At 45.1% G+C, this 17,784-nt stretch overlaps 1 protein-coding gene across 2 annotated transcripts in view; it reads right to left on the reverse strand.

Annotated features, from left to right (window-relative positions):
- Positions 1 to 2,634: 2,634 nt before the first annotated feature.
- LOC110525723 (GAS2-like protein 2B) overlaps positions 2,635 to 17,784 on the reverse strand; it is a 40,185-nt gene continuing 25,035 nt past the window's right edge. For both annotated transcript variants that reach the window (XM_021606108.2, XM_021606107.2), the window contains exons 4-6: positions 13,806 to 13,902; positions 7,817 to 8,117; positions 2,635 to 6,001 (exon numbers count right to left, since the gene is read on the reverse strand). In XM_021606108.2, the coding sequence (XP_021461783.2) occupies positions 3,865 to 6,001; positions 7,817 to 8,117; positions 13,806 to 13,902 (2,535 nt within the window). In that variant the 3' untranslated portion in view covers positions 2,635 to 3,864. The remainder of the gene's footprint in view (positions 6,002 to 7,816; positions 8,118 to 13,805; positions 13,903 to 17,784) is intronic.

Here is a 17,784-nt window from a genome sequence, read left to right on the forward strand (position 1 = left end):
TTCTGCTGTATTGTCTATTTGGTTGATGTGTGGACATTAATTGGCAAGATAAAACATGTTAAAAGCAAATCTTTTAACAATCAAAATCCCCAAGTCAAAGACAAAAACACATGAAAGCTTCCTCAGAAATGGTTTCAACTGTCTGCAGTTGGAACCTTGTGCATTACTAAACTATGGGCTCTGGCTAAAACCATTAGGATAATCGTGAACCACAGTTCTAACACCATTTTTTAATGTATTCTTTATAACTTATTTTGGGCTCTCACTGGCATTAGATTCTACATCCAGTGTTGTTTCTCCCTTAGAGCCCCATCCGTCACTCGAGACCAATTCATAAATAAACAAGACCAACAACATCCCTCCCTGCTTTTCTTCAACTCTATCTACATTCCCATTGACACCTGGTACATAATCCTATACAGAATGTACACTTCGATTCAGTTTACTGAAAGACGTACACACACAAACAAAACTCTTTCCACTCGGCTTGTGCCATCCATTTACTGAAAACCCACTGAAGCACATTCCCTGTCATTCCACTGTAAAACCATTCATAGCAGTCTTACACGCTCTACAACCCTGTTAAAGTGCCAACACCACAGTCATATCCCTGCCCTGCTCTGTAATTGATAATACCAATAAGGCAAGAGTCTATAGCGGGACAGACATATCCATTACACTATCTATTACTCATGTTCATTCCCCAGATTAAAAAAAAAACATTCAAGAAAAACCTATACATATTCTTAAGTCATTTCAATAAACCACACAATACATCACGATCAACAATCTGCTCCAAACCAGTCTAGCAAACTCAATCTGTGAAAGAATTTCATTCAAATGAGACCATCTTTTTTCAACCACTAGATGTCACTGAATATCCTTTGATGAGAGAGTGGTTTGTCTGTATCTATCATACAAATCCATTGCAAATAATATGGTGCTTTTTATTTCATGTTTTTGGAAAATTCTACATTGAGAGAAAAACTGATGGTGATGGAAATGAATTCACACTCAAGAGTGAATGGGTGTTGTTGGGCACCAACGTTCTCAAACCACACTCACACATTTTAAGGCCAAGGGAATTGTCAAGGCATTTCCAACAGCAATATTGCATAGCTAAGGCAGCATAAAACCCCATACAGTGAATATTTACACATTTCATAATTCATTTTTGTTATATACACTATACCCACATCTTTATGAAAGTATACATATACATGTACAGTGGCAGGAAAAAGTATGTGAACCCTGTAGAATTACCTGGATTTCTGCATAAATTGGTCAAGAAATTTGATCTGATCTTCATCGAAGTCACAACAATAGACAAATACAGTATGCTTAAACTAATAACACACAAACAATTATACGTTTTCATGTCTTTATTGAACACCACGTGTAAACATTCACAGTGCAGGGTGGGAAAAGTATGTGAACCCTTGGATTTAATAACTGGTTGACCCTCCTTTAGTAGCAATAAACTCAACCAAATGTTTTCTGTAGTTGCGGATCAGACTTGCACATCGGTCAGGAGGAATTTTGGACCATTCCTCTTTACAAAACTGTTTCCGCTCCACAATATTCTTGGGATGTCTGGTATGAACTGGTCTCGAGGTCATGCCACAGCATCTCAATCGGTTTGAGGTCAGGACTCTGACTGGGCCACTCCAGAAGGCGTATTTTCTTCTGTTGAAGCCATTCTGTTGTTGATTTACTTCTGTGTTTTGGGTCGTTGTCCTGTTGCATCACCCAACTTCTGTTGAGCTTCAATTGGCGGACAGATAGCCTAACATTCTCCTGCAAAATGTCTTGATAAACATGGGAATTCATTTTTCTGTCAATGATACTGTAGCAAGCTGTCCAGGCTCTGAGGCCTGGTGTGCTGCGCCCTTTTTTCTCCACACAGTGTTGTGTGTTCCCTCTAAACAACTCAACTTTAGTTTCATCTGTCCACAGAACTACTGGAACATTCAGGTGCTCTTTTGCATACTTCAGATGTGCAGCAATGGTTTTTTTGGACACCAGTGGCTTCTTCCGTGGGGTCCTCCCTTGAACACCATTCTTGTTTAGTGTTTTACATATCGTAGACTCGTCAACAGAGATGTTAGCATGTTCCAGAAATGTCTGAAAGTCTTTAGCTGACACTCTAGGATTCTGCGCTGTGCTCTTGCATTCATCTTTGCAGGAAAGCCACTCCTACGGAGAGTAGCAACAGTGCTGAACTTTCTCCATTCATAGACAATTTGTCTTACTGTGGACTGATGAACATCAAGGCTTTAAGATATACTTTTGTAACCCTTTCCAGCTTTATACAAGTCAACAATTCTTAATCTTAGGTCTTCTGAGATCTCTTTTGTTCGAGGCATGGTTCACATCAAGCAACGCTTCATGTGAATAGCAAACTCACTTTTTGTGAGTGTTTTTTATATTGCAGAGCAGCTCTAACCAACATCTCCAATCTCATTGATTGGACTCTTGGTTATCGGAATCCTGACTCCAATTAGCTTTTGGAGAAGTCATTAGCCTAGGAGTTCACATACTTTTTCCAACCTACACTGTGAATGTTTAAATGATGTATTCAATATAGACAAGAAAAATACAATAATTAGTGTGATATTAGTTTAAGCACGCTGTGTTTGTCTATTGTTGTGACTTAAGAGGAAGATCAGATCACATTTGTTGACCAATTTATGTAGAAATCCAGGTAATTCCAAAGGGTTCACATACTTTTTCTTGCAACTTTATATACACATGTACACATTTATGCATATTCATCCACTTTTGTATACATATTTAAGTGCTGATTTCCAAGTTCAGATAACTCTTGATCATTGGAAGTATTCAACATTGCTGTTTCAGTGACAATGACACATAATCATCTTACTCTTACCCCAAACTGCAGTTAACACATAGAAAATGCTTTGTATATTTTCACACTTAAAGCTCAAAAAACAGACATCACTCAATCATGGCCATCTGGATTGGCAGTGAGAAAGTGACATCATACATGTATGGCAATGAACAACTCAGGATGCAGGGGGTTGGTGGCGGAAGGTGAGTAGCAGTGCACATATGGAATATGTACTGTGTATAAAGTCCAAAAGACTGTTATTTGTGAACATTGTAAAGTATCATAATTGTTTTATATATGAGTCCAATACAGATTATATCTGTAAAGATGTCCACAGAAGGGGGGTAACTAGCAGAGGGTGAGTGGCAGTATGGAGAATGAGAGCAAGAAAGTATATTTTACAGCGCGGCTTGCCTCACCAGTATTTTAACAATCAAAGCGGACAGAGATGCTGTGGCATACACTGTCCACTAGAGGGAGCCAGTCCAGTTGACTTGATGGTGCTTGTGATTCACTGCTCCTGCCTGGGGTTCTTTCCTCTTCCTCAGCCCTGGCACTTCTTCATGCCCCTCAGCGATGCATATGACAGCACATATGTTTTCTCTCTCTCTCTCTCTCTCTCTCTCTCTCTCTCTCTCTCTGTATGGCAGCAAAACATGGGGCTTTCAAGACAGCTGCCTGCCTTGTATTAGACACTTTATGATTCATCAAAACATCCCCATAAATACAAAGAAACCATTCAACTTAAACAATAGCCTTAGATTCTGGATTGCTCCTTTGGAAATAAATAATTCGGTTTTGAGTGCAAAGAATAGAATGGGATAGTGAAACCCTGACCAATATAGACAGGAAAGGGCCTAAGTGACTAAAAGAATGAGTGAGTGTGCGTGCGACTGTGACATGTTCTATAAAAATAGTCTGCAGCCCGGTTTCCAGTCTTTTAGACAGTAGTCAGTTTTAATTTGACAACAAACTGTTCTATATCAGCATCATCGTGATGAGTAAGTTGTGTGTTACATCCAGGCCTCAGTGTCCAGGCCGCTCCCTGACTCTACGGAGTAGGTGCAGTCCCTGCTTCCCATGGCGGTGGAGCATGACTGGGGGTGGATTAGGTCGCCGAAGGCCTGGTGCAGGGCCTTGCGTGAGACTGGGTGGCCGTTGGAATGTGAGCTCTGAGGGGACTGTGGAGGAGTAGGGGTATGGAGAGGGGTGAGGTTGCCCATGGCCTGCAGGTCTCTGTAGCTGACTGGGGTGGGGATACGTGATGGGCTGTTCTCTGGCCGGTTGTCTGTACGGGGCCTGACTCTCGGCCTCAGCTTGAGCTTGTAGATGGAGGGCATCCTGTCAGCCTTCTTACCTACCCTCTTTGGCCGGAGGACCACACCTCCATCAACAGCATCCCTATTGGCTAGGGGAGGAGGTGGAGGAGGAGAGGACTCTGAGCGTGATTCACTCAGGCTGAAGCACATGGAGGAGCTTTCACTGGAGGAGTCTTCCTGGAAGGAGCAGTCCTCAGAGGGGGGAAGGGGGATGGGTGAGGGACAAGACTCTGGGGGAGGGAGGTCCTCGTTGGGGTCTCCATCCTCCAGGTCATAGGGGAGGCTTGGTTGTTGATCCTCCAGAGGGATGTCTCCCTCAGGCCCTGAGCCCCAACCCAGCTGACCCTGCTGGCTCTCCATCAGCACCTCTGCTGGAGCACCCCTGACATGGCCCACATTCATGCTCCTGGGGTTGAAAGGAAGTTGTGAGGGGGTATGGCTGAGAGCTATGCCCAGCTCTGAGTCTCTCTGGCCAGGGAAGGAGGACAGGAGCTCCCCTTCCTCCATGGAACTGGAGATGGCAGGGAGCTTCCTGAGACCTCCACCTCGCCCGCTCCAGCGCACTGGTTCTGTGTGCCCACCGTTAGATAATCCGCCCGGGCTATGGCCATGCAGTGGGGCCAGGGTATTCTCTAGTCTTCCACAGGAATGTGGGTTAGTTCTCTTGGACTCCCGGAGGTCAGGCAGAGCTCCTACCTTCCCCCCCACGTTGATTGAGGAGGTGGAGGAGTTGGAGGAGGAGTAGGCTGAGTCAGTAACATTAGGGTCAGCAGAGGCAGGTGTGGGGAGGTTTTGGGTCCCAACCCCCTGTTGTGGATGTGAGGAGGCGGGCAGCTGAAGGCTGTCCCCCCCTTTTGGTCTACTGGGCCCCACTTTGCCCTGCCCTGTATTAGCCAGGAACTCAGCCTCGAAGCTGCGGTACAGGTCCTGCTCCTTCTGGGGGTCCAGATTGGGCAGCATCTGGAACTTATAGCCTAGCCCCTCCTCCTCAGGCTCCTGTCGCTCAGAGCCGGCCAACCCCCTGTGGCCATGCCCATTGGAGCGAGGGCCATGGGAGGTTCGAGGGGAGCGGGGTCCATGCCCATGGTAGTGAGAGGAGCGGGGGGAAGTGGAGTGTGGAGAGCGTCGGCCTGCCTGGGAGACTGGGGGCAGCAGCCTACTCTTCCCTACTGAGGGGGAGCGTGGAGCGGGGGGCCTGGGAGCCACCATAGTCTTCTTACTGGGGCTGCTGCTCTGAAGTCCTTTGATAGGCGAATTAGAACAGGAGGATGATTGTCTCCTGGAGAAACCTCCACTGATTCTGGGGGAGGCAGGGGGTAGTTGTTTGGCCCTCAGCTCCTCTCGTCTGTCAGAGGATGGGGGCTGAGAGGCACCATGACGGGGACAGGATCCAGGGCTGGCATCGTTGGTTCGACTCCGGCTGGGCATCTTCCCCTGGCTGTGGGAACGCGGGGCCTGGAGCCTGCGGGGGCCTTCGGGCCCCAGAGAGCGGCCCCTGTCCCCACGACTGGTCCTGAGCCCGTCAGAGGGGCCCTGTGGGGGGCTGGGTTTGAGGATGGTGGCAGGGGCAGGGCGTTCCCGAGAGTGGCTGCGTGCGCGAGGCATTGGGGGGCACAGGGCTGGGATCTGACCTCCTCCTCCAGGCCTTTCGATCAAATGCTTCCCCTCCTTCCTGTTGACCAGCAGGACCACCTCCTCTCCGGAGCGACGGGTGCCTCCCAGAGAGAAGCGGCCTCCCCCTGCCCCTCCTCCTCCCTTAGAGGAGGCTGTAGAGGAGTCGCTGTCCCCTGATAGACGGCGGGTCACTGGCATCAATGACGAGTCCTTAGACCTGCAGAACACAGAGGGAGGAATACAGACAGAGTTATTTATAGTTATCTTTGATTTATTTCTGGCCTTAGTACATTTTATCATTGGAATAAAATAAACATCACATTATCCCACATTATAACTTTTTGAACATTCATAACACTTTGAGAAAAACAACATGCTCAGAGCCCATTTTCCATCCGAGCACCAAAGTGTCTGTGCGTCTGCCTCCCACCCACTCCCCTGGCCCTGCCAGGTTTACAGTAAACACCATCCACCTCCAGTCCATGATGGGACCTGTGACCTTCAGGGATCATGAGGATCATGCTGCCTACCTTGACTGACACACGTAGGGCTTGGTGCTTCTCGGAAACACTGGGCTGGATCAGGCTCAGGGATTACAGGGAAGATGAGAGCAAGTGGGGGCAGGATTATAGGCCTTGTGGATTTACTGACCCCACACACCCTCAGAGAGCGCTGCCTGCACTCCCAGAGCTCACCACACCACTCCACTGTCACACACCAGTGGGCCCCTCAGGACAATTTACCATCCGAGACAGGATACCATTGACATACAGTAAGATAGGAACACAATCAGTAGAGCTCTGTAGCAGTGGCCACAACAGCAACATGATAGACATGTGCTCTCTGGCAATATCTTGTATTAAACATTAACTTTTATCCGCTTTCTTTATTGACATTCTTTAGGTAACCACTTCTATAATGCTCTGTGAAACCATAGCAAACAACCAAGAAATTATTATTGCACATTATAGAAACAGGGCTCAATAACTATGAGTGACCAGATTTGACATTTTTATAAAAAATTGACTTTGCCATTTAAAAAAATTACTTAGCCAAACAAATATTGACTTTGGAATGACAGCATTCTGAAGGCTTGAAATAACGAAGCACATGGGTTTTTCCCTCCAGATTAGCCCACCTGAGACCTACTTCCTGGGGGGAGCAACAGGGTCTGGGGGGTCGACATTCAGATTAAACCTTATCTAGTCTGGTGCATTTGGAGGTGCTGACCCTGAAGGGGTTAACCTGTACCAGGGCCTGTTGCCATGACGCCATCACTCACTCCGGATACTCAACCACTCATTGGCCGTGAGCCAAATTAAACAAGCCCATAGGCTTTCATCGTCTTGATCATTGGCCTCTCCACACACTGACGTATGAGGGAGGTATGTAAAGACCAACAACACTCAATGGACCTTATGTGGAGAGCTGAAGGATTTCACTCTCTTTACTAACCAGAAAAGTTTTATAGGCCATAAAATACCAACACTCTGACTGTCGTGTAATTTCCGTGAGAGAAAGCAGAAAAGGGGAGAGATGTGTTTTTCCTCCAGTACAGTCAACAAGCACCCTAATTCTATCCATCATTCTATCCACCTTGGAAAGAGAGAACAGAAACATCAACAACTGCAACACTGTTGGATGTTGAATCCCATCTAAATTCAGGCAGTCATTAGTGTAATTAATGGAGCCATAGGAAAGGAGGGAGAAGAAGGGTCGAGAGGGAGGGGGAGGGAGGGAGGTGACAGCAGCAATCAAGGTGTGTTCCAGTCTGGCCACCAGGAGGCAGAGTGGTATGGCTGGTAGGGCAGGACTGTGTCAGTGCAATGTCACATTAGATTAGGAAAATCTGCTTTGTGTAATCTGTCGCTTCCTAGTTTTGTGTGCTGTGTTTGTGTGTGTGCTGTGTTTGTGTGTGGATGGGTGTGTGTGTGTGGATGAGTGTTTGTGTGTGTGTGGATGGGTGGATGGGTGGGTGGTGAAAAGTGGATCAGTGCTGGTGATGAAGTGTCATTAGCACAACACAACTCACTTGAGAGGGTTGAAGTGTCGAGGTTCTGAGCGGTCCCGTGGTGGCCGTGGTAGCAGGGGAGTGCGTCCTGCGTTGGAGTCGAGCTCCGTGGGGAGGGAGGGGTGGTGGGAGCGGCCAGGCCGGGTGGACGAGGGGGCACACAGAGGCTCCAGGCCCTGGGAACGTCTGTCAGGGGGCTTATAGGGGGCAATGCCCTCATTACGCCAGTGTGGGCCTGGGCTGGTGGAGCGGGAGGAGTGGGCGCTGGAGGACTTGCTGTGGGCACCTTGCCCACTGGCTTTGGCCTGGTGATACCGGTGAGCTGCAAGGTACAAGAACAGACACAATACCACAATATTAGTAAGGCTTAGGTTCCATACCATGGATAATAACAACAACTGTGCAGATTACTTCAGCATCAGACAGACAACAGTCAGTATAGAAATAGAATAGAATAGATTGAGGGTTGATCCAGGGATCAACATAGCATGGGCCTCTCACAACTGGTGGCAGTCTCAGAGCATATGCAATTCTTATGATTTATGACTGCAGGAGATGAAGCAACTGAGGAATCAGATGAATCATTTAAGGCATGATGATCTTGACTTTGGAGTGGACCTACAGTTCATAACCTGAAGACCTGTAAATACATGTCATATCTAGGAAGTTGAGGAGATCATGGGCTAGAAATGCAACACCAAGCATTACTTCAGTGCAAGCATTACTACAGCCTCAGTCAGCTGTCCAGACACAAGGCCACTGACATCATCAGTCTGGCAGTGTGGACTCATGGAGAAGGAAGAGCTCTTCTACCCACAGGGTTTAAAGCCCTGACACCAAGCATTATTCCACTACTGCCTGCCTACCACGCAAGGGTAAACATTAAGTGATATGAATGGTTATGGCAGCCGTCAGGTCATGTTTATGAGGGCGTGATAAGGGCTTTATGACAGTGGAGGATGCTGAGGGGAGGACGGCTCATAATAATGGCTGGAACGGAGCAATTGGAATGGCATCAAACCATGTGTTTGATGTATTTGATACCATTCCTATAATTCCGCTCCAGCCATTACCAGAAACCCGTCCTCCCTAATTAAGGTGCCACCAACCTCATGTACTTTATGATTAAGGTGTAATGTTGTATGAAAGGCCTTTTTTCACCTTTATTTAACCAGGTAGGCTAGTTGAGAACAAGTTCTCATTTACAACTGCGACCTGGCCAAGATAAAGCAAAGCAGTTCAACACATACAACAACACAGAGCTACACATGGAATAAAACAAACATACAGTCAATAATACAGTAAAAAAAAGAAACAAAATCTATATACATTGTGTGCAAATGAGGTAAAATAAGGGAGGTAAGGCAATAAATAGGCCATGGTGGCGAAGTAATTACAATATAGCAATTAAACACTGGAATGGTAGATGTGCAGAAGATGAATGTGCAAGTAGAGATACTAGGGTGCAAAGGAGCAAAATAAATAAATACAGTATGGGGATAAGGTAGTTGGGTGGGCTGTTTAGAGATGGGCTATGTACAGGTGCAGTGATCTGTGAACTGCTCTGACAGCTGGTGCATAAAGCTAGTGAGGGAGATATGTGTCTCCAGCTTCAGTGATTTTTGCAGTTTGTTCCAGTCATTGGCAGCAGAGAACTGGAAGGAAAGGCCGCCAAAGGAGGAATTGGCTTTGGGGGTGACCAGTGAGATATACCTGCTGGAGCACATGCTACGGGTTGGTGCTGCTATGGTGACCAGTGAGCTGAGATAAGACGGGACTTTACCTAGCAAAGACTTGTAGATGACCTGGAGCCAGTGGGTTTGGCGATGAGTATGAAGCGAGGGCCAGCCAACGAGAGCGTACAGATTGCAGTGGTGGGTAGTATATGGGGCTTTGGTGACAAAACAGATGGCACTGTGATAGACCGCATCCAATTTGTTGAGTAGAGTGTTGGAGGCTATTTTGTAAATGACATCGCCGAAGTCGAGGATCGTTAGGATGGTCAGTTTTACGAGGGTATGTTTAGCAGCATGAGTGAAGGCTGCTTTGTTGTGAAGCCGGTTCTAGATTTAATTTTGTATTGGACATGTTTAATGTGAGTCTGGAAGGAGAGTTTACAGTCTAACCAGACACCTAGGTATTTGTAGTTGTCCACATATTCTAAGTCAGAACAGTCCCGAGTAGCAATGCTAGACGGGCAGGCAGGTGCGGGCAGCCATCGGTTGAAGAGCATGCATTTAGTTTTACTTGCATTTAAGAGCAGTTGGAGGCCACGGAAGGAGAGTTGTATGGCATTGAAGCTCATCTGGAGGTTAATTAACACAGTGTCCAAAGAAGGGCCAGAAGTATACAGAATGGTGTCATCTGCGTAGAGGTGGATCAGAGAATCGCCAGCAGCAAGAGCGACATCATTGATGTATACAGAGAAGAGAGTCACGACTTCCGCCGAAGTCGGCTCCTTTCCTTGTTCGGGCCGCGTTCGGCGATCGACGTCACCGGCTTTCTAGCCATCGCCGCTCCATTTTTCATATATCCATTTGTCTTGTCTTGTTTAGATACACACCTGATTTTCATTTCCACAATCAATCTACTTGTATTTAACCTTCTGTTTCCCATCATGTTTTGTGTGTAATTGTTTTCATGTCAAGTGATGTTCGTTAAGCGCTTTACTTTATTGTTCTGTTTTTTTGAGCGTGTTTGTTTTTGTTGTGCTCTCGGTTTGGAACTATAATAAAGTGTGCTTTATTTATCATACTCTGCTCTCCTGCACCTGACTTCGCCTTCATACACAGCCTGACAGTCAGCCCGAGAATTGAACACTGTGGCACCCCCATAGAGACTGCCAAAGGTCCGAACAACAGGCCCTCCGATTTGACACACTGAACTCTATCAGAGAAGTAGTTGGTGAACCAGGTGAGGCAATCATTTGAGAAACCAAGGCTGTTGAGTCTGCCGATAAGAATGTGGTGATTGACAGAGTCAAAAGCCTTGGCCAGGTCGATGAAGACGGCTGCACAGTATTGTCTCTTATCGATGACGGTTATGATATCGTTTAGGATCTTGAGCGTGGCGGAGGTGCAGCCATGACCAGCTCTGAAACCCGATTGCATAGCAGAGAAGGTACGGTGGGATTCGAGATGGTCGGTAATCTGTTTGTTAACTTGGCTTTTGAAGAACTTAGAAAGGCAGGGTAGGATAGATATAGGTTTGTAGCAGTTTGGATCTAGAGTGTCTCCCCCTTTGAAGAGGGGGATGACCGCGGCTGCTTTCCAATCTTTGGGAATCTCAGACGTTACAAAAGAGAGGTTGAACAGGCCATTGACATGATCCTGAATAAGGTATCTCCATGGTAACACTAGGGTTGTCACGACTTCCGCCGAAGTCGGTCCCTCTTCTTGTTCGGGCGGTGTTCGGCGGTCGACGTCACCGGTCTTCTAGCCATCGCTGATCCACCTTTCATTTTCCATTGGTTTTGTCTTTGTTTTCTACACACCTGGTTTTCATTCCCCAATTACATGTTAATGTATTTAACCCTCTGTTTCCCGTATGTTTTTTTTGCATTATTGTTTCTATGTTCAGTTCGGTACATGATGGCTGGTTTTGCAACGGGTGCTGTTTTCACCCATGCGTAATATTTCACTGTTTGTATTTTGGTCAAGTGTATTTGTTACCTTGTGCCATCATTTTTGAGTAAAGTACTTTGCTCACTCATTTTGCTCTCCTGCGCCTGACTTGACATGCACCTGCGCCTGACATGCACCAGCTACACTCACCTTCTGACAAGGGTAAAACTATGTTAGTACTAATGTAACACTATACTGCACCTGTACACAGCCCATCTGTAAATAGCCCACCCAACTACCTCATCCACATATTGTTATCTTTTTATTTTTGTATTGCTCTATTGCACCCCAGTATCTTTACTTGCACATCTATCACTCCAGTGTTAATGCTAAATTGTAATTATTTCGACTCTATGGCCAATGTATTGCCTTATCTCCCTAATCTTACTACATTTGCACACACTGTATATAGATTTTTCTATTGTGTTATTGACTGCACGTTTGTTTCTGTGTAGCTCTGTGTTTTTTGTCGCACTGCTTTGCTTTATCTTGGCCAGGTCGCAGTTGTAAATGAGAACTTGTTCTCAACTGGCCTACCTGGTTAAATAAAGGTGAAAATTAAATTTAAAAAATAGTAGCACTATGGTAACACTATGGTAACTAGCACTATGGTAAAACCATGTTAGCACTATGATAACACTATAGTAGCACAATAGGTAACACTATGGTAGCACTATAGTAACATTATAGTAACACTATGGTAACAATATAGTAGCACTATGGTAAAACCATGTTAGCACCATGGTAACACTATGGTAGCACTATATTAACACTATGGTAACACTATGGTAAGTAGCACTATGGTAGCCCTATGGTAACACTATAGTAGCACTATGGTAACAATATGATAACACTATGGTAGCACTATGGTAGAAATATGATAACACTATGGTAGCACTATAGTAACATTATAGTAACACTATGGTAACAATATAGTAGCACTATGGTAAAACCATGTTAGCACTATGGTAACACTATGGTAGCACTATATTAACACTATGGTAACACTATGGTAAGTAGCACTATGGTAGCCCTATGGTAACACTATAGTAGCACTATGGTAACAATATGATAACACTATGGTAGCACTATGGTAGAAATATGATAACACTATGGTAGCACTATAGTAACATTATAGTAACACTATGGTAACAATATAGTAGCACTATGGTAAAACCATGTTAGCACTATGGTAACACTATGGTAGCAATATAGTAGCACTATGGTAACACTATGGTAAGTAACACTATGGTAAAACCATGTTAGCACTATGATAACACTATGGCAGCACTATATTAACACTATGGTAACACTATGGTAACTAGCACTATGGTAGCCCTATGGTAACACTATAGTAGCACTATGGTAACAATATGATAACACTATGGTAGAAATATGATAACACTATGGTAGCACTATAGTAACACTATGGTAGGAATATAATAACACTGTGATATCACTATGGTAACACTATGGGAGCACTATGGTAGAAATATGATAACACTATGGTAGAAATATGATAACACTGTGGTAACACTATGGGAGCACTATGGTAGAAATATGATAACTCTGTGGTAACACTATGGGAGCACTATGGTAGAAATATGATAACACTGTGGTAGAAATATGATAACACTATGGTAGAAATATGATAACACTATGGTAGAAATATGATAACACTATGGGAGCACTATGGTAGAAATATGATAACACTGTGGTAGAAATATGATAACACTATGGTAGAAATATGATAACACTGTGGTAACACTATGGGAGCACTATGGTAGAAATATGATAACTCTGTGGTAACACTATGGGAGCACTATGGTAGAAATATGATAACACTATGGTAGAAATATGATAACACTATGGGAGCACTATGGTAGAAATATGATAGCACAATGGTAGAAATATGATAACACTATGGTAGAAATATGATAACACTATGGTAGCACTATGGTAGAAATATGATAACACTATGGTAACACTATGGGAGCACTATGGTAGAAATATGATAACACTATGGTAGAAATATGATAATACTATGGTAACACTATGGGAGCACTATGGTAGAAATATGATAACACTATGGTAGAAATATGATAACACTATGGTAACACTATGAAGACTGTGTGTGTTAATGTACTGTAGTTATGTCAAAGGAACCAATCTCATAATCCCAGAGTTGCATAAACCTTACAGTGTAAGCTTGTGTACCACTCCTGACCTGAGTTATATCACATAACCTGCTCAAATGGATACAATGTAAACCAATTGTGAGCCCCAAACAGACTGAGAATGAGATGCAATAGAGTACAATATAATACAATACAACTCAGTGACTATAAAGTGTAAATGGATGGTTGTTTGGGAAGGGGTGACCTCACCGAAGGCGGCACAGCGGCAGGGGTCATGCTTGTCCAGATAGTGTTCTAATGTGTCCCATCCCCCGCCCACACGCACCATCACATGAGTACGTAGGACCTGAGGAGAGAGAGAGAGACAAGGTTACAACACTGACAAACATAGCATTCATTCACATATGCACTCTCATAATGAAGACTAGAGAGAGAGAGTTGATACTATGAAGCTTAGTGCACACACACGTACAAACACACAACTAAGCGCACATACACAACCACTCGGGCACACACATACACACAAAAGCACACACACTGTTTAAAAAACCGAAGTGATGTTTAAACCCAGTGACATGGTGCTATACCACACAGACCGCAGATCAAGTCAATAGATATGTAAATCCTACAAGTGGGGCAGCATGCTGAGCGCTTGGTCCTGAGTCCCTGTCCCAAAAGTTAGGTAACACTCCAATCAGATGCATTCCTGCTTGTGCCAATGCCTCCTCCCCCCTTCCACATGACCCCCAGCTGCTGCCATTATGACCACTGTTCATCACCATACCAACACAATTAAAAGGAGAGAGGAAAACAATAAGAGGCACACTGCTATGAAAGACACTCTCCTTTTCTTTCCTCTCCTCCCCTGTCAGCTGGCTTCCCCATGCTTTCAGAGTGGGGGAGTGACATCTCATCCTTCCCCTCCTCTCTGCTACGATTTCAGCTATTAGAGACGAGAGGAGGGTGAGAGAGAGAAGAATGGGGGATAGGAAAAGAGAGGAGAGCTCTGCACATTGAGGCAAAGAAGCCCAGAGTATGAAGAGATAGTGTCTCTATCTCTCTCTCCCCTGCAGGCAGACGTGTTACTCACAGCAGAGAGGGAGGCTGTATATTTAGCCTGATGTGATGGTCCCGTGGATGCAGCCACGCCGGCCTGCCTCCTCTCTGGGTTGTGTAACCACTGCTGCCAGCCACATGTTTCATTTAGGGGCTGTGGCCGTGTCTCTGCGGCCAGGCCAGGACACGAGGGTGCATCGGTGTGTGAGCTGGAGCTGGCAGTGAGCCAGGCTGCACCAAATCACATGGCCACACATGGCTTCCCAAACTCAGGACAGGACACTACCCACAGGACAGCTGCTCCTGCTCCACCACGTCCTCTGTTGCTCTTCAACGTGCCCACCACCGCCAACATAATGTCTATCTGCAAAACAGCTGTCCTCCTCTGCCTTACTTCTTCTTTTCTATCTATGGTACTGCTGCTACTCTACTACTACTTACTATACTGTCTGTCCTGAGATGGTTAGTCTTATTCATAGCCGTTCCCATGTGATGGTAAACAGCTAATTCTCTATTTCTGTCCTATTGTCTATAGCTGGTCCACTGCCTGACCTAGACCAACTGTGAGGACCATGATAAGGATGAGTTTATTCCCTGGACCAGTGATGCTCCAGTTGTCTGCCTCAGCAGCCATCTTTGAACCAATCCATCAGTGATGGGGGGGATATCCCACTCTCCACAACTCTAGAGAAACAACTCCTGTTTCTATGGCAATGGGGAACAGAGATGACTTGTAATTGCAATGGGGGCGGAGTAAAACAAATCCCTCCCAATTTAGGATTGAAGTTTTAAGCTCATGGCTCGTCTGACGCTGTACCACAACTCAAAGCACCCCTCCATTGTACAGGGGTGACCTCCCTGGGCGGGTCCGCCCCATTCGCTCTCCTCCATTTATTTATCCCCCTTTTTTCCCCTCACTTCCTCCCTCTCTCCTCTAGCCTGAGCTTATTGTGAGGCTTTGGCAGCTGAATGGGGCCTGTTGGCTTGATGGTGGCTGCCAGCAGGCTAGCTTCCTCCCTGCAGATGAATAGTGAAGTGTGTTGGCTAGGCTGAACTAGTGGCTGCTGAGGGATATGCATAATCACTGTCCTCCTCAGTAAGAGAGGGCGGAGACGGTGCTGAGGGGGAGAGTAATCTGACAGAGAAACTGCTCCCCTACACATAATCTAAAGGCACGCTTCAAACACACTGGCACTACTACACTTGAGTTTAACACTTTACCTGAATTTGAACACTTGAATGATTCCAACGCAGCCACTGCACTCGAGATAACACTTTAACATTACCTGCCTCCAAAACAGCCATTACACTTAGGTTTAACATACTGCACAAGTAAGACATTTCTGAAACAGGCACTCCACTACATACCATAAAGCCAAACAAAGTCAGTCATACAAGCTTTAAGAAACTTAACAGAAACGTCTCACTGAGGTGTAACCAATGATTTATATACTGAACAAAAATATAAATGCAACATGCAACAATTTCAATGATTTTACTGAGTTAAAGTTCATATAAGGAAATCAGTCAATTGAAATAAATTAATTAGGCCTTAATCTATGGAGGGCATAGGCCCACCCACTTGGCAGTCAAGCCCACCCACTGAGGAGCCAGGCCCACCCAATCAGAATGACTTTTTCACCACAAAAGGGCTTTATTATTATAGACAGAAATACTTCTCAGCGATGCCACAGGTGAAGAAGCCAGATGTGGAGGTCCTGGGCTGGCGTGGTTACCCATGGTCTGCGGTTGTGAGGCAGGCTGGAAGTACTTCCAAATTCTCAAAAACTATGTTCGAGGCAGCTTATGGTAGAGAAATTAACATTTAATTATCTGGCAACAGTTCTGGTTGACATTCTTGCAGTCATCATGCCAAAACTTAAGACATCTACTGTGTTGTGTGACAAAACTGCACATTTTAGTTGCCTTTTATTGTCCCCAGCACAAGATGCACCTGTGTAATGATCATGCTGTTTAATCAGCTTCTTGGTATGCCATACCTTTCAGGTGGATGGATTATTTTGGCAAAGGAGAAATGCTCACTAACAGGGATGTAAACAAATTTGCGCACATTTGAGAGAAATAAGCTTTTTGTGCATGTTACGTTCCCCAGTTTCTGTGTTGTTTTGGGTTTGTATGTGTTTGAATGTGTGTATTTCAGGAAATGGCTACCTGAAGTCCAAAGCAGCTGATTGGTCGGCCCCATTGCAGATTGGAGCTCTGACCCCGCCCTCTCGTCAGGGGATACAGCTGTCTGCAATTACAAACTCCTTCTGCAGCTTGAAAAGCCAGGGTTCCTTTGAGGTAGGGAGAGCTTCTTTGTATGTTGTGTATCTGTATAATTTGCTGTAAAATATTTTGTAGCCGGTCCTGCAGAGGTATGTTTATGTCAAAAAGACTATTTTTGACTATTGAAATTGTTCACTTTAGGTTAGTAATTATTCTGTTTTTGTTCCCAGGGGGAAGGGGACGGCACCTTGGGGGTGTTTAGGCAAGCGGCCTGCGGGCATACATATACCCGTAGTAAGTACTCTGTCTATGCACACTAGGTAAGACTTGGGTGGACCACCCCCTGTATTTTGGTTAGCGCGCCAGGTGGCATTAAGAAAAGTAGTTAAGGTAGGAGAGGGGGCTCTTAACTTTTACTTCCTTTGCTTTGGTTCTGTCCAGCCCCCATTTCCCCAAATTACCGTGTGAAGGTAGAATAAATTCCCTATAAATGGTCATTTTCTCTGCCTCTCATCCTTACCCGCACCTACAGTCACATACCTCTTTCACTCCACGGGGAGTTGAGTGTAGCAGGGTGTTGCGTTCCCTCCTCCAAGAGGTGTATGTAACAGTGCATATGGAATTTTTAATTTTTATTATTTCATAAACATGTGACCAACACTTTCCATGCTGTGTTTTATTTTTGACTGACAGGGGGTGTTTTGAAGCCACCACACCATCTTGGCACAAAGATTTTGGCGTTATTGCCAAACCTTAACAATCCTGAGATGATGCCTGAACTTGACCTTAAACACTTAAATTTGATGTTTGGAAAAACTTCATAATTTGTTTGAGAATGAATGTCTAATTCTGACATGACTGTGAGAGCGTGTTGCTCCCCCACCATTTAAAACTTGTTATGGCTTGGGGGCAGTATTTTGACATCTGGATGAGAAGCGTGCCC

This window comes from Oncorhynchus mykiss, chromosome 6 (genome assembly GCF_013265735.2).
Source record: "Oncorhynchus mykiss isolate Arlee chromosome 6, USDA_OmykA_1.1, whole genome shotgun sequence".
NCBI lineage: Eukaryota > Metazoa > Chordata > Actinopteri > Salmoniformes > Salmonidae > Oncorhynchus > Oncorhynchus mykiss.